The 26654-nt window shown below is 47.2% G+C and overlaps 1 protein-coding gene across 1 annotated transcript in view; it reads left to right on the top strand.

Moving 5' to 3' along the window:
- Positions 1-26654, top strand: part of LOC119382427 (cubilin) — a 126283-nt gene that overhangs the window by 21575 nt on the left and 78054 nt on the right. Inside the window, exons 3-8 of the mRNA XM_049413133.1 lie at positions 6194-6325; positions 10514-10753; positions 14068-14184; positions 15881-16132; positions 18887-19048; positions 23309-23566. Coding sequence (XP_049269090.1) covers positions 6194-6325; positions 10514-10753; positions 14068-14184; positions 15881-16132; positions 18887-19048; positions 23309-23566 — 1161 coding nt within the window. The remainder of the gene's footprint in view (positions 1-6193; positions 6326-10513; positions 10754-14067; positions 14185-15880; positions 16133-18886; positions 19049-23308; positions 23567-26654) is intronic.

Genomic DNA, 26654 nt, shown 5'->3' with positions numbered 1-26654 from the left:
GGTTGTCTTTTCGTCCACTTTACTTTCTTCACATTTATATACCAGTTATTACAAATGACATCTCATATACTTTCCTTGGCATTATTGTCTGTTAGTTGTCCTTAATATTGCGACATCAAGGATTTCAAGGTACTGACCACTACGGTTACTTTTAGAGGAACAAAGACTTAATAAAATTCGCCACATCGATTCTTTGCTACCTTCACAAGCTATGTAATTATTCTTTATTAATTGACTATGCGGTGGTCGAAAAAAGACGCTGTCATACCCATGACGTCACGAGGAGTTAGTGCAGTGGCGCCATGACCTGTCGATTGTCTTTATTTTGTCTGAAGTATCAGCGCTTTGCCCGTACAGAATTTTACTATTCGTTGAGTGTAATTCCAAAATCGAGCTTTACTTAGCGTAAAATTATTAAATTCGGCGGTTTTACGTGCCGAAAGTATGGGTGCGAGAGGGGCACTCCACTTTAATTTTTACTACCTGGGGCTCTTTAACGTGCACTTAATGCGCGGTACACTGTTGTGCCATTTCGCCCCCATCAAGATGCCGTCGCTTACGTCCGGGATTTAAAGCTGCGACTCCGCACTTGTAACATCGCGGCATTATAGCCCTTTAGCCGCCACGGCGGGTCCCTACAAGGTGTTTTGTTCATTGTCGTAAATATTGTGTCCCAGAGGTAAACATTCCCCTGAAGTCAGCCTGGTGAGGAAATACTTTAGCTTTCTGATAACTGTGTATATGTGCAAATAAACTGGGTCGTCGTAATTGCCTTTCTTGATTGTTTTTCCAACTCCAGCGAAATTGCAAGAAAGTTATAGAGCGCGATCAACTAGCTCGTTCATCTAAGCTGTTACTATTGGCCGCGAGATCGAGCGGAGTCGCCGCCTAGCGGCTTCTGGCTGAACCGCGCCTAGCGTGGATTGCTCCATGAGTCGTCTGCTAGCCACGTTGTGTTTGCATGTGCGCGTACGTCATGCAGATCCTCAAAAGGCGGTTTGTTCCGTTGCGTTAGTGCAACTTTAACCGCTCGTATGTATGCCTAACACGATGTAAAGAAGCATTTGGCCTTGATCGGCTGTATATGTACTGTAATAAGATCAGTGGGTGGACTTTTCGAGAGTGCTGTGTGTGGTCGTCGTACCCCCCGTTCACGAGAGTCATATCAGTGTAGGTGCCGCTCCGTGGTTCAAGCGCATTGCATAGTGCACTTGGCATTGCCCTAAAGATGAGAATTATTAAATCTCATGTGAATAAAGCCTTTTAGCGGCGCGGTGGTAAAAAAAAGGCTCGCATGTACTTGAGCGTTGTGGTTAGGTGCTGTTTATATGCTAAGCGACGAGCTTTAATTGTGTACGGTCCTGGTCTCACTAGAGAGAAATATTTCTGTTAAGTCACGTCTGACACTTCGGTACTTAAGTTGTCCCCTAAAAAGAACAAAAATGAAATGACACGGAAATCGCAAAACTGAGTTGCCTAGCGCAATTTTAACTTGTGGCGAAATTTATACAGAAACACCCGTGTACTTAGATTAATGTGCGCGCTAAAGAGCGCTGATTTTCAAAATTAATCCAAACGGCGTAGTTTAAATTGATGTCGTAGAAATTTCACGCGAAGCCACATCTTTTTTTCTTTACATTATCTTGAGTGTTTGTGTTGCGTTGTTTAGATTGACAGGAGGCAGCGGACATTATTCGCATGAAAAAACGTACTTTGGTCCCGTGAAATAACCGGACCTTTGTTCCATTACTGTCGTGCAAGTAATCATTCGAAGAAATTTCCGTGCTGTACAGTTACCTTTGTGTACTGTTACTGGAATAAAAACAAGCGTGTTCGTGTTAAACGTCTCCGTAGCGCTAAAGCGCTGTCAGCCACGTAGCTTTCCTCAGTAAACCTATCAACTGTCGTACATTTCATGGAGAACTGAATAAGAAATGCGAATGAATATTTGAGCACGCAGTGCACAAAGTGCTATTTCAACTCATCGTGCAGGATTATGGTCTTTCTTTTTGTTGAGGGCCATCCAAATGAACAAGAAGTAAATAGTTAATTCAGTCGCGCTATACAGCAATGCATAGTAGATGGAACACAAGCTAAACATGTACAAATAAAACAAGAAAAAGTCACCCATTGCGAAAACGCCGACTGTCGCCGAAGGCGAGCAACCCGTTCGTTGGCAGGATGCGCTTCTCTCACAAGTAATTGTAATGTCAAAACAACGTTCGGTACGCTTCGTGCCTTTTTCGGGAATGAATAGCTCACATATTAAAACAAAGCTGCAGTCAACGCATTTTCTTTGCCGGAAATCGGGTCAAATCGCTCACAACGAAGCGCTGTTGTGCACGTTTGTATACGCGCCGACAACCGCCTATCCACACTAGCGCGGCGACGGTACTGCCACCTGTAGCCCGATCTCGCGGCGAATACTCGTATGCACTTGAAGTACGATCGCTGTCTTAACAGACACCAGCGCTTTATTAAAGGGAACTCTATGTTCCGGAATCATTTCAGAAGGAAGGTTGCAATTCAAGAAACTTACTTGATGGTGTTTTTGAAATTAGCCTAGTTTAATGTGTCAAGTGCTTGCAAATGTCTACAAACAATAGAAGAAACGTGAGGAAATTTCGGCCATATCAACATACTCTGCATTACAACACAAGCTTGATTACACTACTCCTGGCGAGTGAGCCCGCCTGGGAGGTTTGAACCGCACGGTGGCATTTAATTAACTCCCATGGTGCGACGGAGCATATCCTTGCAGAGCAGGGAAGTACCCTGGGGGCTACATGGCAACAGGGCGTGCGTAGTAGATGGGAGCCCACCGTGGGTAGCGGTGTCTGCTCGTACGTGAGTGGAGGCGGTTTCTCTCGGGATACACTGCATCCGAAGCTGACCCGGTACCGTCCTATGCCACACTGAGGTAGGCAAAATAAGGAACGTCAGAAATTTAAGGCAAGGGATCTCTTCGCCATCCGATTTGTCTGATTTTGTGCACTTGATGCTCTCATTGCAAGTCTTAGACGGCTTTATTGGAAGCCAAAATCGCTGCCATCTTGATTATCTTTCAGCCTTGAGCCATCGCTCTCTGCGCCAATCCTTTTGCCGCCGTAGCGGGTCTCAAAGGTCGGTTTTGCTGCAGTGCATGTGTGCTAAGCCCTGAAGCATACTAAGACTTTAAAGGAGCTATTGTAACGGGAAACAATTATGAAGAACAGCGTCCGCCGTGTCCTCTCCGTAAAACATCATTAATACTGTCACGATGGAATGCGTTTATTTAATAATGCATAGATGAAAGGAGAGAGGGGTTGCCGCGCCCACACCGAGTTGCTTCAAAGGCAGGCGCCCCTCGTTTTCCTCTTCCTTTGTCTGCGTTGCCGCTTCAGCGTAACACTCCTCCCATCACAGACGAAGCCCCCTGGGTGAGTATCGATTACGTGTACTAAGAGTCACGGGCATGACAGCGCTTTAGGCGGGCGACGTGAACGCTTCTGTTGCGCACTTCTGTTTCAGTAGAAGGGTCACACAACAGGATCAAAATGGCGCAGTGTGGGTCCAGAAGAAAGCAGGAACTTCAGTTGACGGAACGAAGAATCACAATCCGCTGTCCAGACGAAAGGCTTATCCTTGCACAGCAATGAAGTCAAAGGGTAGGCAGTATCAGCAAAGTTGAGCATAAACCATCGCAAGTAGGAGCAATGACCCAAGGAACTTCTCAGTTCGCGTTGTGACTGCGGTTGTTTAAAATTGCTTACTGCAGCAACCTTCTGCGGGTCTGGACGCAAACCGTGGTTGTGCACGAGATGTCCAAGTACAAGGGCTTCTCGTTGGCCAAATTGACATGTCTTGGAGTTCAGGGTTAGGGCAGCTTGTTCAAGGCACGTCAATAAGACGTCATGTCGATGACTGTGTGCTGCAAAAGTGCGACCAGAAACCACGATGTCGTCAAGGTGACATAAACAAATCTCCCATTTCAGCCCGCGCAGTACCTGTCCGTAAACCTTTGAAATGTCGCAGGCACGTTTCACAAACCAATTGGCGTGACATTGAATTGAAACAAGCCGTCTGATCGGACAAAAGCGTTTTTCTTTTTGTCGACGGAATGCGTGGATATCTGCCAACAGCCCGATCGGAGGTCCACAGATGAGAAGTAGGATACGGAATGAAGACAGTCGATGACGTCGTCTATACAGGGAAGTGGACACACATCCTTTTTTCGTCAAAGAATTGAGGCGCCGGTAGTCTACGCAAAACCTCCAGGACGCGTCTTTTTTTTTCACGAGGATGACCGGCCCTGGTCATCATGTGGATGACCAGGGCTTGACGCTTTTTTTAATATAGCGTCTCGTTTATCATTTTCGGAAACGGCAACGAGTCTTCAGGGACACCAGGAGCAGTCCCGTGCGCGCAGGCTTCGTGCGAGGCGTCACTACTTGAGGCGTCTATGCTTAGTCTTGTATCCGCTTCAAACGAGGCAAGTCGCATACCACTGGGTAGCACAACAGATTGGTTTGATAAATTTTACACCCACAATGTAGTTGATCCACAGTCCACAGACACACGAGGTACGAGCACACTTTTTTTTACAATGATCGAAGATACAGGCTCAACAATAGCATCAAATGCACCGGTGTCGACATCACCAGCATTTTCTAGAACGCTGGATAAGCAACGTGCCGGTAAGACGGCATCTTCAAGGACGGCGAAGGTGCGTGAACAGGTAGAAGGTTGGTCGGCAAGAGGCGAGAGGAAAAGCTCGCCGGTACCTCAGTCCAGAGTGGCACCATACTGCTGTTGGAAGTCGAGGCCAAGAATTACATTATGCGTGTATTTAGCGAGCACTGCGAATTGGGCTTCATACACTTTATCGGAGAAATAAACCTTCGCGGTATACACACGAAGAGATCGGAGCGATTCTCCACTCACAGCACGAAATGTACTAGCGTCATCCCACCGAAACATCACCTTACGGCCTGATTGGGTTTTGAAATCCATGCTGATAACGGAGACACTCGCTCCCGTGTCCACTAAAGCCAGCGTAACAACATTGTCCGCAGAAACACGAATCTTGTTATGACTGGCGATCTCACCTCCATCGGTCGCGCCGCCTATAGTTTCCCGGCGGCGGTGACATGAGACGTCGTCGAGGAGACGGGAAACTTCGGTGGCGTGAAGGCGGAGGCGTCAAGCTCCGCACAAAAGCCGGGGAGTCGCTGCGGTAATTCACCCGATGTTTTACCCTGCTTTCAGAGTCACAGTTTTTTGGTTTATGTTCGTATTTCCAGCGATTCGTTGGAAACAATGCGTCGATTATATTATAACACCTCTCACGCAACTCCTTGGTGGCACTAAAGATCTTTCATCGTGGTCTCCTTACTGCGACGAAGCCTTCACCACCTTGCGACGTCTCCTCACTATGCCACCTATTCGCCGCGCCATTTTGACCCTGAAGCTCCAATTGAGGTCCATACCGACGCAAGCGGTGTAAGCTTGGGTGAAAAAAAAAGTGTTCGTTTTGGACGTCCTCTACTTCATAACACACACACACACACACACACACACACACACACACACACACACACAAACACACACAGATATATATATATATATATATATATATATATATATATATATATATATATATATATATATATATATATATATATATATATATATGGCTGGTTCGGTCATGATTACGAGTGGAAAAACAGCGCTGCGCTAAAAAAGAGGTGACACGAAAGGACACAGGCCACAGCGCCGTGGTCTGTGTCCTTTATTATCCCGTCTTTATATATATATATATATATATATATATATATATATATATATATATATATATAGGCGCAACCACTGAAACCAACAGACAATTAAGCCAAGGCAAGCATAGCGGGCATTGTTGTAGTATTTAACTGCAGTTTAATGATTATGAACCAAATTGAGAGGAATTTCGAAAGAAATATCAATCGTTGGAGCCTAACCTAACGCGACCTAGTATTTACCAATCGGTTGCCTAATTGATTTCGATGTTTGTTGTGAAGCGACATGAGGACAGTATACTTGATATGTTGCATTGAAACTTTGTAGGAAGCAGTATGTATCAACGAGCTCTCATTGCATGGCCATTGTAATGGTATCGCTGGAACCAAGGATTGCGATTCTGAAATTTTATTGGAGTTATTTTTTACTTGTTGTCTAGAAATTGTGGACTTCCCTAAGGACAGAGACGAGGTCACCTTCTATCTGCACACCAATCCACTCGTATCCGGCAAGGGATTCTGGATCGAGGTTACCCGGCGGCCTGGCTTTTGTGACACACGCAAGAACGTCGGTAAGTGTGGCAGTAAAATAGAAAACGAATGAAAGAGCCCATCATTAAATGAGCTCACGTTGAATTAAGGGATACCTATGCGAGTGGACACGGCCGCTACTGAAAGGCCAATATAGGAGTAGGCGTGCAGTTCATATGCTATAAGCAGGTATAATCATTATTATACTTCCAAAGACTTTACACTGTTAGGTGAAAATTTTGTCGAGAGGCTATCACAAGGTACAGGATACCGGCGATTCTCACTCACTGTCGCTTGTACATTAGGTCGTGGAAGTTTAATTTTGAATGTTCGCTTTTCTCCGTAAAAAAAAATGACCTTTTAGAGGTGATGTGCAACAAAGGAAATAGGCATACTGAGATTGTACTACTCACGATTCAGGACTTTATAATACTTTTTTTTATAAGCGTAGTTGTTGCGTCTGTTTGATACAAGCTTTAATGAGGCCCATAAAACCAGCGTCTAAAAATTTCTGATGCAAATGCCGCAATTTTATTGTAATGGCATAGTTAGAACATTTTTAGTGATGATTAATAGCTATGCCTAATTCTCTTCAAATTATATTGTAGAAAAACTTGCGATTATTATTGTTACTGGAATATCGCTGTAGTCGGTGTGCAGTCGAAGAGCGCGCTAATGGAACTCAACACCCTTTGCTCTGCAGCGTAACAGTACAGGCATTGGAACCAGTGTGACAGTTCGCTTCTAAAAAATTGGGGCAGCTACGCACTATTGCTCCGAAGACTGAGGATACAGCAGAGCTGGTGGGGTTCTCCTCCTCATTTCCCTTGTCCTCACCCTCACTTTCTTTTCCCACCCCTTGCTATATGCTATACTATAGAGGCTACGCTATATGCTTCACCCTCTAGCCTCTTCCTTCCCTCACTTCCCCTTCCCACTCCTTGCTATGCTGTACTATAATGGCTATGCTATGCTTCACCCTCTACCATCCGCCTCACCTCACTTCTCTTTTCTACCTCTCGCTGTACTATACCATACAAGGCTGTGTTATGCTTTACTCTCTCCCATCTTCCTTTCCCTTCTCCTCAGCCTCACTTCCCTTTCCCACCCCCTTGTATACTATAGACGATTTTCCGCAGCTGGTTTGTTCAGTCAAAACCAGATGGCGCCACCGCACCGTGGCCATCCCCTTACCGTGGCCGTCTCCATGGCCATCACCCTGCCGTGGCCTTTGGCAGCGCTGCTCAATATGTCTCCATCCACGTCGCGTCGTCTGCTCGGCGTTCCCATAGCGTATGCGCGCACCCAAGTAAAAGCGAGCAGACGGCAGCGCCGGAAAGGTAAACATGGCGGCACCTGCGGACGCAGTTTCCTTCGCCTCGAATTTATCACGTCGTCATTTCTGCGCGGTGTGGCCCGTAAGTTCAAAACCTACGCATTTATTTGCTTTTTATTCGCGTCTTGAAGCTTCGAGAGCGATGCACTCGTCGGTATTTTGCAGTGCTTCCAAGATTCATTCTCACATTGTCGAAGACAAGGCTTAGCAGGCATGGCTAAATAAACACAGCTGATCGCAATGATAAAGACAAGGCATACCTGACGCTCTTTCTCCCGCGTGAGCTACACAAAGCGATGGCCGATTTTGCGATTTATTTATTGCTGTGAGGACAGTGGGCGAGTAGCAAGCGCGAGTTCGGATCGAAGCGGGCTGTCGCATCTGCATGGGTGCTGCCATGTTCGCTTGTAACCCCAGCTACTGGCGGCTGCTAATACAACAATTAAAGGCATACACCATAAATACGAAGTAGATTAAGCATACCGCTTATCGTTGTGGTGTGGTACGTACCAAACAAACGCAAATGTTTCAACGTTTTCAACTTTGAGTTGATTACATGTAGAACTATGCTTTGCTGCGCAAGCATGTGACTTGCGTACACTCTGCTGCAACCAGCTTGTGTGGTACGACCACGGCCGCTTCGCTGGCACAGTGCGTTGGCTGAGGGAAGGCCAGTTACGATCACGTGATCAAACATGGCAGCGCCCGTGCGCCGCTGCGGAAAATCGTCTATACCATAAAAGGTTTCAATATCCTCCTATGCTTTACTCTGCCGCAACCTCCTTTTTCTCCTCCTTACCCTTATTTCTCTTTCCCACTCCTTGTCATACTATACTATGCTAGAGAAATCTATGCTATGCTTTCTCTCTCTTTCTTCCTGTTTCTTCCTATCTGTTTGTCTCTCTCTCTGTTTCTCTTTATTTCTCTCTTTCTCTCTCGTTAGTTTTATTTATCTTCTTCTCGTTCTCTCGCCCATAGTAACGCAATCATATGGTTCCCATAAATGCTTGTTCTGCTGGCCTGCCTGATCAGCCGAGTGGTTACGACGCTCGTCTTCGTACCGTTAGTATGCTGGTTCAAATCCCGCCTCGCGAAGAAATAATATTTTGTTTTATTTATTTCTTCCCCTCCTCCTCTCCTCCTACTTTCCTTCCTCCAGCACGTTGCTCGGCGACGCGAGATGCCACATAAGGTCGAGGCCGATCATGATGATGATAGTTTTCTGTTAACGCCACGCAGTACTTTGGCGAGCTTAAGCAGCTCCGCTGTTCAAAGGAAGATGCATTACGCGCCGCAGATACCTTGCTGCACCTTGCGTTACACTTGCAGCACGCTCACAATCTGACATTGATTTCGGAATGACACTCCTGTGGCAGAATAAAAAAAGGATTGAATTAAAACGTGTAGGCTGACGAGTGAAACCTAAATGCCTAACTTAGACAGACTGTAATGATGCCAACAGAACAGGTGATGAACACAAAGAAAGCATAAAGGGCATTATTTGTAGTTTTTACTCAAATTGTAGTAGTGATGACATAAAAAAACCGAATTAAAGTGGACAAAAAAAGTACAGCTTGCCGCTTCTGGACAGCGCAACCCCCCCCCCCCCCCATTTGGTTGAGGCTGAAAGAAGACAAGCTTCCCAATGGATGCACAAATCAAAATGCTCTCCTAGGGTAAAGATGGAAAGTAAAGAGTTCTTAAAATACAGCATCAGGGATCTTCGGCCGCCATTATCTTCAAAAACCTACATCGCCATAACAGTGCACTGTAAAGGGACCCTGCAACACTTTTCCAAGTAATCACGGAATGACTTCATTAAAGGAGTCGCGAATTGACTGCCGTAAAAAAAAAAAAGTAGAATCCTTCATGTACGAGCGGAGTTACAGGATTTCCCGCACGCTCTCTCTGCTTTCGTACCAGCGAACGCGCTGAAAGCTGCGCAGGCGGCTGTATGACAACCATGATGACAACAGGCAAGTGCGCGTCAACAGGCAAGCGCGCGTTGAGCATTTTATTTTCTTTTTTTTCTTCGAAAGCGCGGCTTACTTTCAGCGTGATCGCGAGCGCGCGCGCGGGCACGTGGCGGCATCCCGCGGCAGACGTTGTCACTATGCAGCTTACTATACTCAAATGAGCCAGTGACCGTGGACTTAAAGTTCACGACACAGTCATTTGGGCTTCTCGCACCATTTGTCGGGAGAAGAGCGAGCGATTTCGAGCTGACTTTGGAAATTAATTCTAAATTCGAGGTCGCGTGCTGCGCTATATAGTTTGGCTCACGTGTTGTCAGGAGCCTCGACTACCGATCGGCAGCGTTTTCTGACCATGCTCAAAAGGTGTTGCACGGTGGCGGTGACGGAGACGGAACAGGTCCGATCGAATAAAGGATTCGGAAAGACTTGACCCCCCCGCCCCCACCCTTTCTTTTTGTGCGCACGACAATGCCCACAACCTTCAAATTACTCGCGTACCGAAGGTGATTCATGCAGACCAAACCAAGGCAAGCGTGGGGCGTCGTGTACAAGGTTCGCTGGGGAGCCCATGTACTTGCTAGCACTGCATTAAGTGGTGGTGGTAGTGGTTTGAAGAGGAAAAGGTGCCTAATTTCTGCAGCCCGGTCGGGAGCACGGCGCAGCGCCTTCTTTAAGTAGTGCTGACCTGGAAATGATGTTGGCAGAGGTGTACCCTCACCACTTAGCGCTTAGTGAGTACGCTTGGCACGCAAAAGACCAGCATTTTCTAGTGGAAAAACAGTAATATAAAGGGACACAGGACATAGCTGACTATTATCGGCCTCGAAGCGGCCGTAAGAGGTCTCTTTTGCGTTGCGTTTTCTATAGCTCTTGCCTCTTAGCTTACCAGCTGCATCAACGCGTTCCCCGCGGCACAGTGGGTCCGTGTGAGGAGCGCCACTCGCAGGAGGAGTTTCAGCTGTGGAGCCCGGGCTTCCCGGAGCCGTACGCGACGAACCAGAAGTGCTGGTACTACATCCGCCGGGCCACGGACTCCGTGTGCGGCCTCGAGCTCACCTTCCAGCACTTCGAACTGGAGCAGAGCGATGGCTGCGTCTACGACTACCTGGACGTGGACGGACAGAAGCTGTGTGGATCCATAACGCCCGGCGCAGTGCGTAAGTCGCTTCGTCTATTCAGCGTGCACTTACGCGGTGGGAGGGGTGCGTGGAGACTATGGCACAGTGTACTTATTTCGACATGGTTGCAGAGGAGCCTTATCAGTGTTTCTAAATTGCCCCTATCGTTAGTGTTGTCCATCTGGTAAATCATGCGTAGACTTTCCTCTTGATATAATGGGCCAAGGAAACAAGACCGTAGAAGGAGCTCGGTGCCCGTTTGCGTGCGTGCCCGTGTTGATTAATACCACCGCTCCAAATCAACTGTTGTTCGTTAAAATATGCCGTGATAAAGAGGGCTGTCGAGTAGCTTATACATTTAGATATAGCTGCGTACGTATACGTGTACGATTGCGTAATAGCGTGTGCGCGTGTGGGTGGCTCGCACTTGGTATTATCACCTTATTTAGGCCTCGAGTCAGGCGCTTGTTATCTTCAAAGTATACTATTAATTAGGACTGACAATTAGGCGAGTTAGTAAGGATTCATAACTATGAAACGCCACCACGAAAAGCGAGACGAGAACAGAGGAAGAACACACCTTACTTCAGCGAAACCAGCATCGTTGCGAGACATCTTGACCAGACAATTCGAAAGATTATCGAGCCTTGGCATATATGAAATCAAAAAGAGTAACGCATCAGCTTGCCACTGGTCACACTGCCGACCCCACAATTCCGGCTCATGTACAGGCGCGTTTTCTCGCATGTTTGCGGCAGCGCTCCGCGTCACTGAGCTAAGAACAAAACAATAATAACTACTCTCCACTTCTGATTTTCTCATTGAATTCGCGCTTGCGCGTAAAAAGTTTATGAGCCTTTTGTTTGCCAGAGTTGTGCTGTCGTGGTTAGAGTTCAACGACTTACCATAAATAACGCACGGCGCCTATTGGAGCGCTCTCTGAAAAATAGGCATTTTTTCACATTTGAATCGCTACTGTGGTGACGTGTTTTGAGATATCTAATTGCATTCTGGGATTTACATACTGTATTGTCTTAACTTTAATATGGTCTAAAGCATATTGGATTTGCGTGACCAAATAAAGTTCAGCTGCCATTTTCCTTTAGAGTCCGACTTCAGTCAAGCATTCGTTGCTCCCTCTGCCGATGACGCGGAACCGCGGGACAAATGTAATGGGGTGCAGTTTTTTTGCGTGGGTTTCTATTCAAGGTACTATTATGATCCAACGAAACAATATTTATGGTTCGTTGCAATGAAAATAGAGTCCTTTTTATATACACCATTTACTTCAGCGTGCTTTCTTGCTCACCAGCGAGATAGCTCGAAGTGTGCGAGGGGCGCGTTTTAAAGGTCATCGCCCCACTTCTAGCGATGCGCGCTCGCATCCGTGCACTTCGCCCTACAGGGCGTGGTCGCCTGCGCGTGCGCTTATCTCGTGGAGGGAGGGGGGGTTGCATGATTTGTGCTTTCACCGCGATGTCCGCGCTGAAGTTACAGAGCGTACGAAGGACACTTCGCTCGCTGCAGCGGCCGCGTTTGCGAAACGAGCACGCTGTTCAAACGAAATTAAGTCACAACTGTGACAGTTGTTAGTTCGCCCTCGTCCTGTGTACACCTGTGCGTTCGTTTCATGCGTCCTTCTTTAGGTTTGAGCAGTGGGCTTTAAATGTCGAGCTGTGACACTTGATAGTTCACGCTCGTCCTGTGTGTGTTCTTTTCGCGCGTTCTTTGCGCTTGAGTGACCCGCTGGAAATTTCGAGCTGCTATTCGTTCTTCGCGTTACATTCCAATTTGTTGCTATCGCGTTCATTGCTTCGCCGTTGCGGCGAAACTGTGACTTTTTGTTTGCGTAGCCACGTGCGCGTCTATATGAGTGTTCTGCGCAAGTGAATAAAATTTCAGCTGCGAGTCGGCGCTTGGGTTTGCGTTCTTGGTGATTTCCTCTTACTTATTCGTGGTGCCGTTTCATACTTACGAATCAACAGTACTAACATTACTGACAGTTGCGCTACGCCCTAGTGATTCTGCAAACGACCTGTGCCCACATAGGCTCGTGCGGCTTGTTGAGTGGTCGTTCGGCGTCAAGGTACGAGCGCAGCGATAAGTGCAAGGGGACGCATCGCATTTCCCTGATTGAGCAGCGCGTTAACACAATGTTCCTTCCTCGCTGGAAAGACGGTGACCTCGACCGAAACAGCGACAATGCCGCCTACCATGCCTGTGTATCGGGTACAGCGGCTGGTGGCTTCATCGACCATAGCAGAGAGAGCGCGAGTGAAGTTGCACGCTGGCACTTTCCTTATACTAAACATAGAAACCGCCACACCTGGCTGCTGATGTTTCGTAAGAGTGCAGGTGACTCAGCAGCGGTCCTGTGCAGCCATTTCTTACAGGATTAAAAATGGAAAAAAGGCCGCTGCTCGGGCATATTTGCTTAGAGGTGACATAAAGTTGCCCAGCGGCACTAGGCTAGTCATCTTTTAGGGGCGAAGCTCTTTATAGCATCACCTGGTCGGTCGTCGCTCCATCCGGCGTGCCCCCGCCGTCCCGTCTCCCGTATCATTCAATAGATGACGCTGTCCCATAGAGATGCATGCAAACTGCAGTTGGGTGACGATATACTAGATGGCGCTGTCCCATAGAGATGTGTGCAATATGTGTGCAAAAAAAGAAAAAAAAAACAGAAAAAAAAAGCAGCGGTACCCTGCACGCTAGATGGCGTGCAGTAATCAAAGCGGCGTATCGCTTGGATTACTGCTGGGCGAAACCACTGAACATTTCACGGTGTAACCATGATTGCAGCAGGAGCTTCGCCCAAGCTCTTCATCATTCACCCGTGGATATGCTGTAATGTTTTAAGCGTGAGTGGCAGTGGTGTACTCAAGATAACGGAAGAGAAATAGTTAGACTCGTCAGTGCGAAAAAAAAATAACATAGAAAGTTACATTCGATTGGCTTCATAATTTGAAACTTGAGACATATACCAATTCGGCTAATAATGCAGTTCGGTTATTGTTCAGTATTTCTTCCTTCTAATTGGATGTCGTGAGTGCCTTTGTCAAGCCTCGGGCTCTTGATGCTTTTCTAGTAGCCCGGCAACGCGTTGCTGTGAAATGAATAGGCGCCGAGGCTGTACATCGCGTTATATTTTTTTCAAAACTTTAGCATGGAGAATTGTGCCGAATAACAGATAAGGCCAGTGCATCTTAACGCCGCCTAAACGTTGTGCGCTACCGCCACTGTGAACGCACAGGTCACTTCTACGCACATAGAAATTGCATGAAGAAGAAATGGAGAAGCGAAGGAGAACGAAACTTCTACATGTGCTGTGATGCCGCCGTTCTATGTTGCAGGGGTGTTTATGTTCAACCGGGATCAACTACTGATGCACTTCAGCAGCGACAGCCAGAACAACAAGCGCGGCTTCCACATCAAGGCCCGTCAGATCACCACCTGCTACCCAGGAAGTGGTAAGTATTCCGTTTACTGCTATAGCATTCACAGCGATGTTCACCAAGCGATAATAATCAGTGCTCTACGACTACCCAATCCACAGCTGCAAAGGCATACCAGACGTTCGAGGATCGCGCGGCCCGGGCAGATCAGTCACGCTTCCAACTCTCCAGTTGCAGACATTCGACGGATCACTGCTAGACTACTTCTTGCGAGCCATTTAGAGCGTTTGTTCATGAAAACTAAAACCTCCCGAAAGGACAAAGCGTCCGCCATGGACTGCATTCGAACTCGTCGCTGTAAATAATGTTGTCTTTCATGCTATGCCTTGGTGAGAACCAACAGACAATCAAGACAAGGAAAGTACAGGGGGCGTTATTTGTAGTAATTACGACATAAACGTGAAGAAATTAAAGTGGACGAAAAGACAACTTGCCTCCAGCGGGGACCAAAACATGCAACCTTTGAATAACGTGTCCGATGCTCTTTTTTCCTTCGCTTGATTGTCTCTTGGTTCTCACCGAGGCTGTGTCTAACAAAGTAAAACGAGCCCCCTTACAGTTGATCTTCTTTCGTTCATCGCTCATATAATATATGGAACACGTATATCTTTGCCTGAGGGTTGCATTACGTTTGATAAAATTGGGGACTTAACAAATCACTTGGCAGAGCAAAGTGTTCCTGCGGTTGTAAGCACGGCAGAGACAAGGATAATGCGACGGCACGCTTTCTCCCACCTCCGCGCTTAATTTTTAAATCATGAAGCTTGCGTTCTCCACTCTGTTACGAGCCGTCTTTTCTTACGGTGCACTCACATACTATACCAATGGGGTCGTTTATGCATTCACCATATGTCTCGCTCATTAATCGATTTAGCTGGTATGGTGTGAATGCATCCATAATACTACCGAACAGGCGCAAAGGCTATACAAAAAGACACAGGACAACCGCTAGACTTCAACTGATATTTAGTCGACATAAAGCACAGATACATAGATTTCATTACGCGCACGCAGGTACCACGTCACAGACAACGTTTCTCAAAAGAATTGCACCGCCACCTATCTGTACCGTCCGCTCATGTTTCTGTTGTGTTGTCAAAAAAGAATGGGACTATCTGTGTAAACAGAAACCACCTGTGAGCGGACGGTACAGATAGGCGGCGGCGAAATTCTTTTGAGAAACCTTGTCTCTGACGTGGTACCTGCGTGCGCGCAATGAAATCTATATAGCTGTTCTTCATGTCGACTAAACATCAGTTGAAGTCTCGCTCATATTTGAAACGTTCCCTACAGTCACTGCTATATAAAGAGCTGTGTGGCGGTCCTTTCTGCTGTGGGTTCCTATATGCATAGGCGTGCGCACCGGGGGAGCGGGGGGGATAATTAATCTAAAAGTGGGCCGCTAATTCTGCCCCATATCTTTACTCAGTAGGACCTGTGACGTCATTTTTAATGCTGCTTTTTGGCGATAATGGTGATAGTTGCACTGTTTACTTCCCACGTTTACCTAAGAATGCCAGGGACCAGCGGCAGGTCTTTGTGAGGAGCGCCTCATCGCTTCATTTTCATTTTTGCATCCTTTGCGGAGCTCGTTTTCTTTAGGACTCGACCAACAAAGGGGGGAGCGCCGCGAAGAAACTTGCCCCCCCCCCCCCTTCTAGTGGAGAACCGTGCGCACGCCTATGCCTATATGCGTGTATTATCCGCGCAGTGCTTCCGCCTCCACCGCTGTGCGACATGTGCACGGATCGCTTGAGCGACGACATCACCAGCTACGGGTTCCCGACCGCCTACCGGGGCAACATGCTGTGCCGCGTGACCATCAGCCGACCCTCGGACGCCTTCTGCGCTGTCGAGATGCACTTTCGCGAGTTCGACGTGGAGAAGTCTTCGCGCTGCGACCGGGACTTCCTGCAGATCGACAGGGACCGTTACTGCGGCACCATGCTCAAGGGACAGCGCAGTGAGTTGTTACATGCACTGTGGCGATGGAAGGAAACGCGAACGGCCTCTAGGCGCTGTGCTGCATTTCTTTTCAAGCGGTTGCGGCCTGGATGGTAATGAAAAGCCAGTAGGGCCACTCTAGCTTTCCATCGCGCCTGTATACTTGCAGCAGCCGCCGGCCATCCAGCGCAAAACCTGTCAACATCCTTCGCACGTCTATTCTTTGAGGCTTGTGATCTAATATAGACCGTGTAACTTTCTGAAAACCGAAACACCTGAGCACAGAAACTTAAAAAAAAAAATACCGACAAAAGTCTTATGCTCTATGGTGCACGGATAGCAAGGGTTTACTTCGTACAATTTGTGTGATAAGTGAGGTGTGTGAGTCAGTGTGACTGTGACACAAGCGATGCTAGGCAACTTAATTCTCGGTGGGCGTTGGCGTAAATACAATTGTCAGTTATGTACAAAGAAAATTTCTTCTCAGGGGTGCACTAATAAAGATTCAGGCTTCCAGAATATAGTTGGTTCGTTTGAATGTAACCAAATGGGGCCCCGGAACTTCCAGTCTTATTAGAGTATAACTTACATTTGGAAGATATTTTACGAAATTGATGGTTCTCAACGACATCATTACACAGTTAAAACTCGTTCTAACGAAACCCGATGTTACCAAGTTCGCGATCTAACTAAGAAATTGCGATTGCCCATCAAATATCCATAGGTCTCAGTGTTAACATCAACCCGAATTAACGAACTAGCTTGGCCGCCAAACTCTTCTTAACTAACTTTTTCCAGAAATACCTGAGTAAAAACGCGATGATTTCCTTCTAATTTTGCAGATACGCGTTTTTCATCGAGCGTGCGCTCTAATCGCATCAAAACTTTTGGGCGCCCTACTCATGGCCTCAGCTTTAGTTTGATGAGGCTGCACGCTGCGCCCACGCACGGGGCAATGGACTCGGCAATCAGTAGCGCTCTTACGTACCGGATGGTGCTACAATGGCGGTGGTTGGTTTTGTGATTTCGTAGCACTAATCGTATTATTGCAACTTTCTGGTTCGGCCTGCTCGCACAATCACTTCATTCGTTTTCCGCATATTATTCGCCCGTCATTGGTTCACGTAAACGTTTTTCTGGCCTGCATCGCCCAGATATGGTGCCCCCCATGTTAGGGTGACATGGAAGGCTCCATGTCAGAGCCACCCTCGCGGACTTTTTACATGCGCAGGAGTAGATTGGTGGCAAGAGCAATGGCGTGGTAGCCTTAGATTTCGAAGAGCCGAAAAAACCCTACCTCGATTTTACGAACTTCGCCATTTAACGAAATAATTCGAGCGTCCCCATCACTTCGCTAGAACGAGTTTCAACTTTGTTTCACAGCGTATCGCCCGCGGGGCGCTATACGAAGAAAATCATTTTAGTCCCACCTTGGAGTTTTTCAAATTTACAGTTTAGTAGCTTTTGGCTGTCGCAATGTCACAATTTTAGATTTCGAAGAGCCGAAAAATCACTTTCTAGATTTTACGAACTTGCCGATTTAACGAAATAATTGGAGCGTCCCAATCACTTCGCTACATCGAGTTTCAACTGAAACGCTAGGTGTTTATTTTCCTTGTTTTATTTTTTAAAATTTCCGATGCCCATTCAGTTGCGCGGCGCGGAGTGGACGACCGCCGAGAAAAGGCACCAACCGTGTCCCTCATTTCCAGCAGCGATCAAGCAACTCACAAATTACTTCGTTTACGAGAAGTTAATTGAACCCTTGGTCGGCCTGGGAAGCCGTGGCACGACGCAGTTTCTCTGTTTTTTTCACCAAGAAACCCGGTGCACCAGTTGTAAATCAGCGCGGAGTAACTTTCCCTTTCCCCGTATTTTTACAAAAAGTAATTCTCTTTAAAACAAAACATTTTCTTCAATCGACCAGTTCCGCGGGACGTCACAGAGCGCGCCCCTCAAGGGATTGGCTAGTGTCGAAGTTACCTCTCTGGTGCTGAATTTCGGGGCGCCATTTAGGAGCGTGTTGTGCCCTCCAGAAGAGTATGCGGAAAGCGGCTGTGCAAGTTTCTCCAATAAGTCTCAGTTGATAAATAATTAGAGTTCGCGCTGATGACAGTAGGACCTCCGTTTACCTGCTCATTCTAAGCGGCATGAGTGACTGAAGGCGATGCTAATGAACAGCCGCTTTGTATATCCGGTATAGCGTGATACCAATTATTGCGAATTTAAAGATTTTGAGGGTACCGAAAGGAATAATCTCATATAGCGTTCTGCTTCAGTCCCGTGGATGGCGATTTCTTCTTACCATTAGCCTGCGGGCTGGGCGCCGCGAATTTGAACGTCCATGCAACGTGCTCACGTGCCCCGAGGCGGGAAGTCCTGAAAATATGGCGGCTTTTTATAAGTAGCATTAACTTTCAAAGTGGCGACAAACGCTGCCGTAAAGTAATAGCACCCACGCGGAACTTGTGCCGGTGTGAAAAAAACGTTTCAATCTCTTGAGGGACGAGTGCATGCGCGGCCACCAGGCGCGCCAATAGCCGGCGTTGTTTTTATAGGCGTAATTTAATTAAACACCAAGCAGCTGAGGCGGCAGCGGTTTTCGGTAACGTTTAATTCGACCACATCTCAACACACATTCCTCGTGTAGTGCAGTATGCCATAGCATATATCGAACAGTTGTATAGTGTAGTATAAATAGCTTTGAACGAGAGTGCGGTCCTCCTCTTCGAGTGTGTAACGCTGTGTTGTCCGTCGTTTGTTGTCGCCCCAGAGCGCATGGTGTACGACACAGACGGCAACGCCGTGATGGTGTTCAAGACGGACGAGTCAGTGTCCGGCAAGGGCTTCCACGTGCGCTTCCACCAGGTTCCCTGCGGCGCGGCGCACCGTGACCCCGTCGACACCGCCGCTACCACCACGGTGGCCAGTGGCAGTGAGTATATACCTGGATGAACAATGCACGCTACTCGCTTGTAGCGTGTCGTTAGAAATAAGGCAATGGTGGCTCATTACCAGTTATACCTTGATATGTTATGCTTGCTGGAAAAAAAAAAAAAGGAAAAACTATAAGCCAGTTCTTCCCCAAGTGAAAACTATCCTCGTAGCATTGATTCGCCTGTGTTTCCCTTGTGTTTAACTGTTCTTTTGTGTTCTTTTCGTGTGATTATGTGATATTTTCTATCCTTTTCTGTTATTTTCGTGTGATTATCTGATTTGTTTGGCGACTTTCTATTTCCTCCTCTATGGTCTCCGTTCTACTGTTTTTCTACTGTTTGCTGCTCCGAGCGCGGTGCGTGTAACTCCCAGCGCTGGCGTCCACTTCTCTCTTCTGTAGATCTGTGTCTAACTCCCGCCGCTGGCGTTTCGCTGTCGTTTCTGTGGCTCGGACAGACGAATCAGCCCTTCGGCGACGCTGGCGTTCGCGGGCAAGCAAGCGCCGGCGTTCCAGACGGGAAGCCTGCTCGGCTTATGTGTATCGAACGTGGGACCTGCGTGACACCAACGCAATACATGATACGACGACAGGGCGGTCCTTTAAATCGCTCGACAGTTAAAAAAAAGGAACATGTTAATTGGCTAGGAGCGCTGAACAGCGACACATAAACGTAAACTAGCAGCTCTGTAGTATATAGTTCGTATTCACAATGCATCTTTGCAAAAGGCTCGTGCGCCTACCTGAATCAGCTTGCGAAGGCTAAAAAAAAAACAAGGAAAATCCATGAACCAACTTGAGCCTGGGCCAGTTGACTTGCTTTCAACGTATCTGACAGCGTCACGACACTACGGGGCGTCGCCTGCACTTCTCTTGCCTAGCCGCCGGTTGCACTGTTTCAACCATGTTAAAATTAATTTATTTTCATGGCGTTTACAGCTCGAGACTCTGATATGGCAGTTCTCGCTGTTTCCAGTCGTGAGCAATACGAGGAGCAACGCTGAAATGGCTCTTTTAAGGTCACAGCGGCTAAAGGCAGTTGGAAAACGCAGAAGTATTCCTTACATTAAATTCTCAAGCGGAAATGTATCTCGTGCAATTCAGTAAGTTACATTAATATCGGCACATTGCAAGTAAGCGTTGATTAAACACAAATTCGGCGGCATCGAAGGGAATGTTCGAGCTGACTCCGCTGCCAGAGCTGCGCATGACACAGCATCTGAGGAAATTGAAATTCCTTTTTCAAGAAAAGACGCAGCGATTCTGGTGTCTGCGTTCGCGCGTAATCTGCAGAGAACAATATGGAGCGATGCCAACGACCAGTACGGACCGCTGCACAGAATAGACCCGACGTGTAGCTTTCATATGCCACAGGGATTAACCAGACAAGATGAAGCTTGCATTCATCGGCTGAGACTCGACGTTGCCTACACGAAATACTTCAAGCACAAGATCAGGCAGTCGGACTCACCCACGTGCACCACATGTAACACTCGGGAAGACCTAAACCACGTACTCTGCGACTGTTCCCATTACGACGCAGAACGACAGATTCTGAAGGAGGCACTTCATTTGCAACGCGGCTCGAGCTTGGAGCTGCGGCACCTTCTCGGCCCGTGGCAAGACAGCAGTTGTGCGATGCGCAGCACAAAAGCGCTGTTGGCGTTTTTGAGAAACACTCAGCTTGACCAAAGCCTGTGAAGCACTCTTCTTATGTATATATGTGTGTTTGTGACTGTATGTACTATTTGTGTGTATATGGTGTATATGTGATCATTGTATATACCATAATCACCCGACACCTGGAGTAGCAAGCCAGGCGACAAACCAGGCTAACCTCTCCGGGCATTTCATTAAAGAATCTTATCTCTCTCGGTGTTCCATGTAGTACTGCTTACGACTATACTCGGCGTGAAGCGCACCAAGCCAACTTATTTGCCGGTTGGGTTATACTACAGAAATGGTTAACGGCACCAGAAAATATTATACAAGGAGTAAGAAATGTATTTTCAAACTGTATTTCTAGGTAAACAGTGCAGAATATTATGTAACCTCATGAAGCTTCAAATAATAACCGATCTCTCCTCGAAAAGCCGTGCCCTTTGCCCGGTCACTGACACGACTGCGCTTTATAGCAAACCATGTTGTACGTAGATGCCAGTGTTCTCTCCTTCAAAATCTCCTCACACATTTCGGGGTGCATCTGCGTGGGAAGTGTAACTCGATTAGCGGTATTGCCATGTAGTGGCGCAAAACAAAGAAAAAGAAACAATAGCAAGTGAGAACTATGGGCTCCCGCGATCAGCGCAATTATGCCAGGCCAGAGGTTGCGTATATAGCGGCAATAGAAGGTGTTCAAACTATAAAAGAATGGTTTCATGCTGAGCTGGTGTCCCAACATGCATAATTTCTTCCTCCCTCTGTACTGAACATCTGGTCGTCAAGTGTTTAAATTCAGTAAACGCGGTTGCTCAGTTTCACGTCAGGTGCACATATGTGGAGACAATCCGGCGTGAAGCGAGATCATTTTGCTGAAATTTTAAGCATTCAACTAGTGTTGAAGACTGAGCGTGTTGGTACGACATTCTCAAACTGGCACCGCGTGAAACGAAAAGGAACACGCTGCCGAGCCGCCCAAGAGAAGGAATAGAGCACTGCTGTTCAACCGTGCCCTCAACACTTTACATTATAGGGCGATTCCCGTAATCTAGCACCAACCCCCCGCTGTGGCCTAGTGGCTATGGTGCTCGACTGCTAGCCCGAAGGTCACGGGATCGAATCCCAGCCGCGACGACCGAATTTAGATGGAGGCGAAGTTCTAGAGGCCCGTGTGCTTAGATTTAGGTGTACGTTAAAGAACCACAGGTGGTCTAAATTTCCGGAGCCCTCCACTACTATGTCCCTCATAATCATATCGTGGTTTTAGGACGTAAAACCGCAGCAGTCTCGCACCGCTGCGTTCACAACATCTGCTACTTCTTATAATCAGCTCGTATAAGTAGTTTCTTAAAATATAAAACTCTTGTAGTATAAGGCAAGCGCTGCTTAATGCCTGCGATCAAAAACAATGCAGCTACACCTGCTGTGGACGCCAAGTTTGCTATGGGCAGAATGAGGGCCGCGGTAAGCTAAATGGGGCAAAGTACGGCGGCACCATTTGGGCAGCGGCATTTTGTATACCCGAAAACACAGGGCGTGCCCCTCATAAACCGGAAAACCTGCATGCTCACTTCGGAAGAGTGATCGCGCGTTTCTGTAACTCTCTCAAAGGGAATGATGACCAAGTTTTATGGTATGTAAGCGTTATTTTAGTGCGACGGAAGGCTTTACGGATCAGTGCCTCATCACACATTGGGAAGGCGGAAAACGCCATGGAACGTTTGTTTTTTAGAATTTGTCCATCTGTGCGGTAATCAATTCATACGCTGGAAACCCGCTGAAAACAGTGACGGGTGAGCGCGGTAGCGATTATACGCTGATATTGAGCGGGTGGTAGGATGTGTAAGAAGTAGTGCTGTTTAAGTAGTGCTGGTATATTCAATTTACAGGAAAATGAGTCAATTGACGATCATATGTCAAAGGAAGACCACGCGTACTCACCGGTAAACTCGCGTGCGTGCAAAATCACTCAAGGGCGCGCACATGTAATGGGGCGGGGGATGCCTAGATTTTTCAATAGTCTTCCTTCCGCACGTTGTTGCGAAGGGAACGCCGCTTGTCAGCGTGAACTTAACTCGAAATATTTCTTACCACGAAGTGCGCATAGAATAAAGCGCTGATGTCTATTCGACATAAATACTGGAATTTGGAGTAGTAAGTATGGGGACACTAAATAATAGCTGACTACGTGCATCATTCTGAATGCCCCCAGTGTTCAGTCGCCCACACGCCGGTACATAACGTTTTTTGCGCCTTTTGATGACAATTTAATATTCCTACTCAAGTCGCGAACAGTGCGATCAACTGTATCATTGTAATTTATACGGTTTTCATTTCCACCCCACCTCATGGCAAACTAAGAGCGCTTGCCAGTCTCTTTAACGATGGCATAGTGGCACATGGGTTCTTATGCCTTGCTCACGGTCTTGTTGTGTATCGTCAAGTCTCAAAAAGGAATGTTCTCATCATTTTGTATTGTACGTTGAAAAAAACGCTATAGTATTTTTCTGGAGCATCAGGATGATAAACTGCTAGTTTTACATTTCAGCCTGTGTCCATCCTTTAACTCCAATTTCCTTGGCGATGCAGTCCTGCCGGCAGGTCCGCCCAAGGAAGCGCTTCGCTGCGACCAGCGCTTCGACAGGCAGCGCGAGTTCTACGTGCAGAGTCCCAACTATCCGTCGCACTACCTGGACAACCAAGACTGCCGGTACGTGATCACAAAGGCCGGAGAGGACGTTTGCCACCTGGAGCTTGTGTTCGCTTCTTTCGATATCGAGTCGTCGCCGGGATGCCAGTACGACTACCTCGAGTTCGGTGGACAGCGACACTGCGGTTCTCTGCCTGCAGACCACTCGTGTGAGTCTGCCAGCACTTATTCTGCCCAATATTCCAAATAAGAAGGCTATGCGTGCAGCGGGAATTAACAAATTTGCTAATATGTTCTAATGACTTCGCTAAAACGTGTACAATATGCTCATATGACATTTTTAGCAGTTCAATAATTCCCAGCAATTTGAAGGCATGTTCAGTAAGTCTGGCATGAGGTTTCCTTCATAGCTGAATAACTTGAAAGACCTATATGATGTCACTGCTTGTCCCTAAATACCAGCCATAGCCGTCGACAATTGGCGGCACATTCGTCCCTTCATGGGCTCAATAATGAACGGTTGGTGTTGCTATTGCCCTTCGCGCTTCATTGAAAACTTGGGCGACTTCAGTGCAGCTCCTATCACCCCTCTATGGAGCGTGTGATGGGGCGCTGAATGGCAACACACGTGCTGTCTGACTGATGAGTTTCAGATGAGGCTTTCAGAGCATCGCACATCCGAGTGACTGCCCCGTCAAACAATGTATGTCTTGTGAGCCTTCTATCCAAGGTAAAGCATTACTTCATATCCGGTCTAAATATACATTAGAGGGCTGTGCGGTTTCTGCCAGTCATTCGACAGAAATGAGATGGTCAAAGGTTGCTGGAAACCAGAATTACCAGCACATGGTCCGCCTGAGGGCATACATCTATTTATTGACCCTTAGGTCGCGGTATCGAATCCCGGCCGCGGCGGCCGCATTTTCGATAGAGGCCAAAATGCTTGAGGCCCGTGTACTTAGATTTTTAGGTGCACGTTAAACAACCCCGGAAGGTCGAATTTTCCGGAGCGCTCCACTACGGCGTCCCTCATAATCACATCGCGGTTTTGGGGCGTTCAACCACAACAATTAAATTAAACTAATAATTTATTTAATGCTTTGACGCGGGCTTACTAAATGTAACGACGTGACACCAAGCACAGCAGCAATGTAACATCTTGACAGTAAAGGACAACAACAAAAGAACAAGAAAACACAAGTCCATTCCTCATACCGTGTGTTGCTGTAGTCGCCTCATCCGGCACGTATAAGGGCCCGTGGATGATATAACGATTGCGCTTCTCGGCCAGTTCCTGCACCGCACACAGCAACCGATACCGTTGTCGAGGTCACATGACGCTAGATGCTTTCACGAGACGTAACGTTATCTGCGTGAGCTTCGAAAAAAGCGTTCACGCAAAGTGGATTACCTTTGTATCTCACTGTACCAACGTGAGACTCCCTGCTTCGTCGCAGTCACCTTTTCGAATGAAGCCTTTCGTAGTGGAATGGCTGATAAATCTCGACAACGGTACGCGCGATAGAATACGGTCACTAGATGATGAGACCCGCCAACCTTCACGCGCTGTTGTTGTCATCCGTGCTTAAAAGCGATCGCTTGCGATTGCACTAGACCTCGCGTTCACCCCGTACCAACGTCAAAACGAAGTTTTTTTAATGCCGATCTCGCAATTCATCGTAGTAGTATACGGCGACGAAGGCATTGTTGCAGTTCTTCAGCATATATATTCAAATTATGTTTCAAATGGTCTTAGGCACACAATGATCTCGGGCTGTGCACTTGTGCACGCATGCGTTTCTTCTTCCTACATCACCCCGCTTTCAGTAATCCGCTGCAAGACGATCGGGACGCTATCCGCCTCGTGCGCTGCTGCTTTCAGTGGTACTGGTGGCGCCACCAACGGCGGACGGTGGCGATAGGTGGATCTGCGCGGCTCAGAGAAGCCGTGGGTAAAGCGCCTGTTACTCTCCGTTTTTCTATTCATGTTTCATTCTGGTTTGATATTTGTACTGCCGACGCTGCTCCACTAGACAACCATGCCGTCTGTTACGTCCATTGTTCTATATTATTTGTTTTAAAATGACAGGCCCGTTTTTTAATGCGTGCGCGCGATGCACTGCGTACGTTTCTTACGTGCATGTGTCCAAGTTGTTTGCGTGATCTGTTAACACAGATGAAATAAAAATTGTTGCAGTACAAAACAGCATTCTTGTTTTATTGAACACCCCAAACAGTACAACAATGACTATTACGGCTGTATGCCTGCTTAAGAAACGCACAAAAGACACGCGATTTTATCTTCGCCCAACACTCGTAGCACTCAACTAGGCCAAGAAAACCAAAATCTAACTTGCTGAACGTTTTAACAGCCGTCACACAGCTGCATAATAATGCGTGAAAGTACTGTAGCAAATGACCAACAAACATTCACACAGCGTTTTTTTTTTTGTTCACAGACCGTATTAACATATGAGAAAGTTCTAACTGCATTGCAATCACATAATTCGGAATATCTAATCACTTTCACCATTGAAGCCACAATCCTCTAACACATGCGCTTTAAATTGAGCATGGTATTACTCAGACTTATACAGGAAATGCGCACCCGTGGCATTACTCAGATTTATATAGGAAATGCGCACGCGTGCAATGTATCTCGTATGCTAGATTCTCCTTTGGTACGTGCAGCTCAAAATAAAATGCGATTCTAGAAGTAATGTTCGTGGAGTAGCGAGCATATAGCAGAACAACTACTTACAGCTTCACTTACCTTTGCCAAAACGGTATTCCAATTGCAATTCAATATTAACCGACGCAACAACGATAACAACACGCCTGTTGCACACAGGCGTACCAGGTTGACGCTCGAGGCCAAGCGCGGTATTTTAAGTGTAGCACAATCGTGCGCGTACAGTACGCTAGAATATTCTGGCACAATGTCGTCAAGCTTGCAGTCACTTCAGCGGTTCCCACGATGTAGCACCAGTTGACGTCCTCGCGTCATCAAACTGCTACGACGCCGAGAACTACACACACAGCTGACTTGGAAAAACGCGGTCTTGCAGGAGGCCATCTTGTCCCGCAACCAACGGACAAAAGTACACAACTGAGGCGTCTGAAACATTGCCGTTGATGAGATGGCAGCTGAACGAAATCAGGGCTCGTCATCCGACGTGTGGCCACCGCCTTAACACAATATTAACGTTGCAACGTTCAAGGAAGACGCGACGAGCCCAGCCGGTCTTGTCGGGTACGCTACAGCACAGTGCACAGCGCGCGCTCTCACGGCCACCG

The sequence above is a fragment of the Rhipicephalus sanguineus genome, chromosome 1 (genome assembly GCF_013339695.2).
Source record: "Rhipicephalus sanguineus isolate Rsan-2018 chromosome 1, BIME_Rsan_1.4, whole genome shotgun sequence".
In the NCBI taxonomy this organism is placed as follows: Eukaryota; Metazoa; Arthropoda; class Arachnida; order Ixodida; family Ixodidae; genus Rhipicephalus; species Rhipicephalus sanguineus.
Note: the sequence above shows the minus strand (reverse complement) of the source record. Positions and strands in the feature narration are given on the sequence as shown.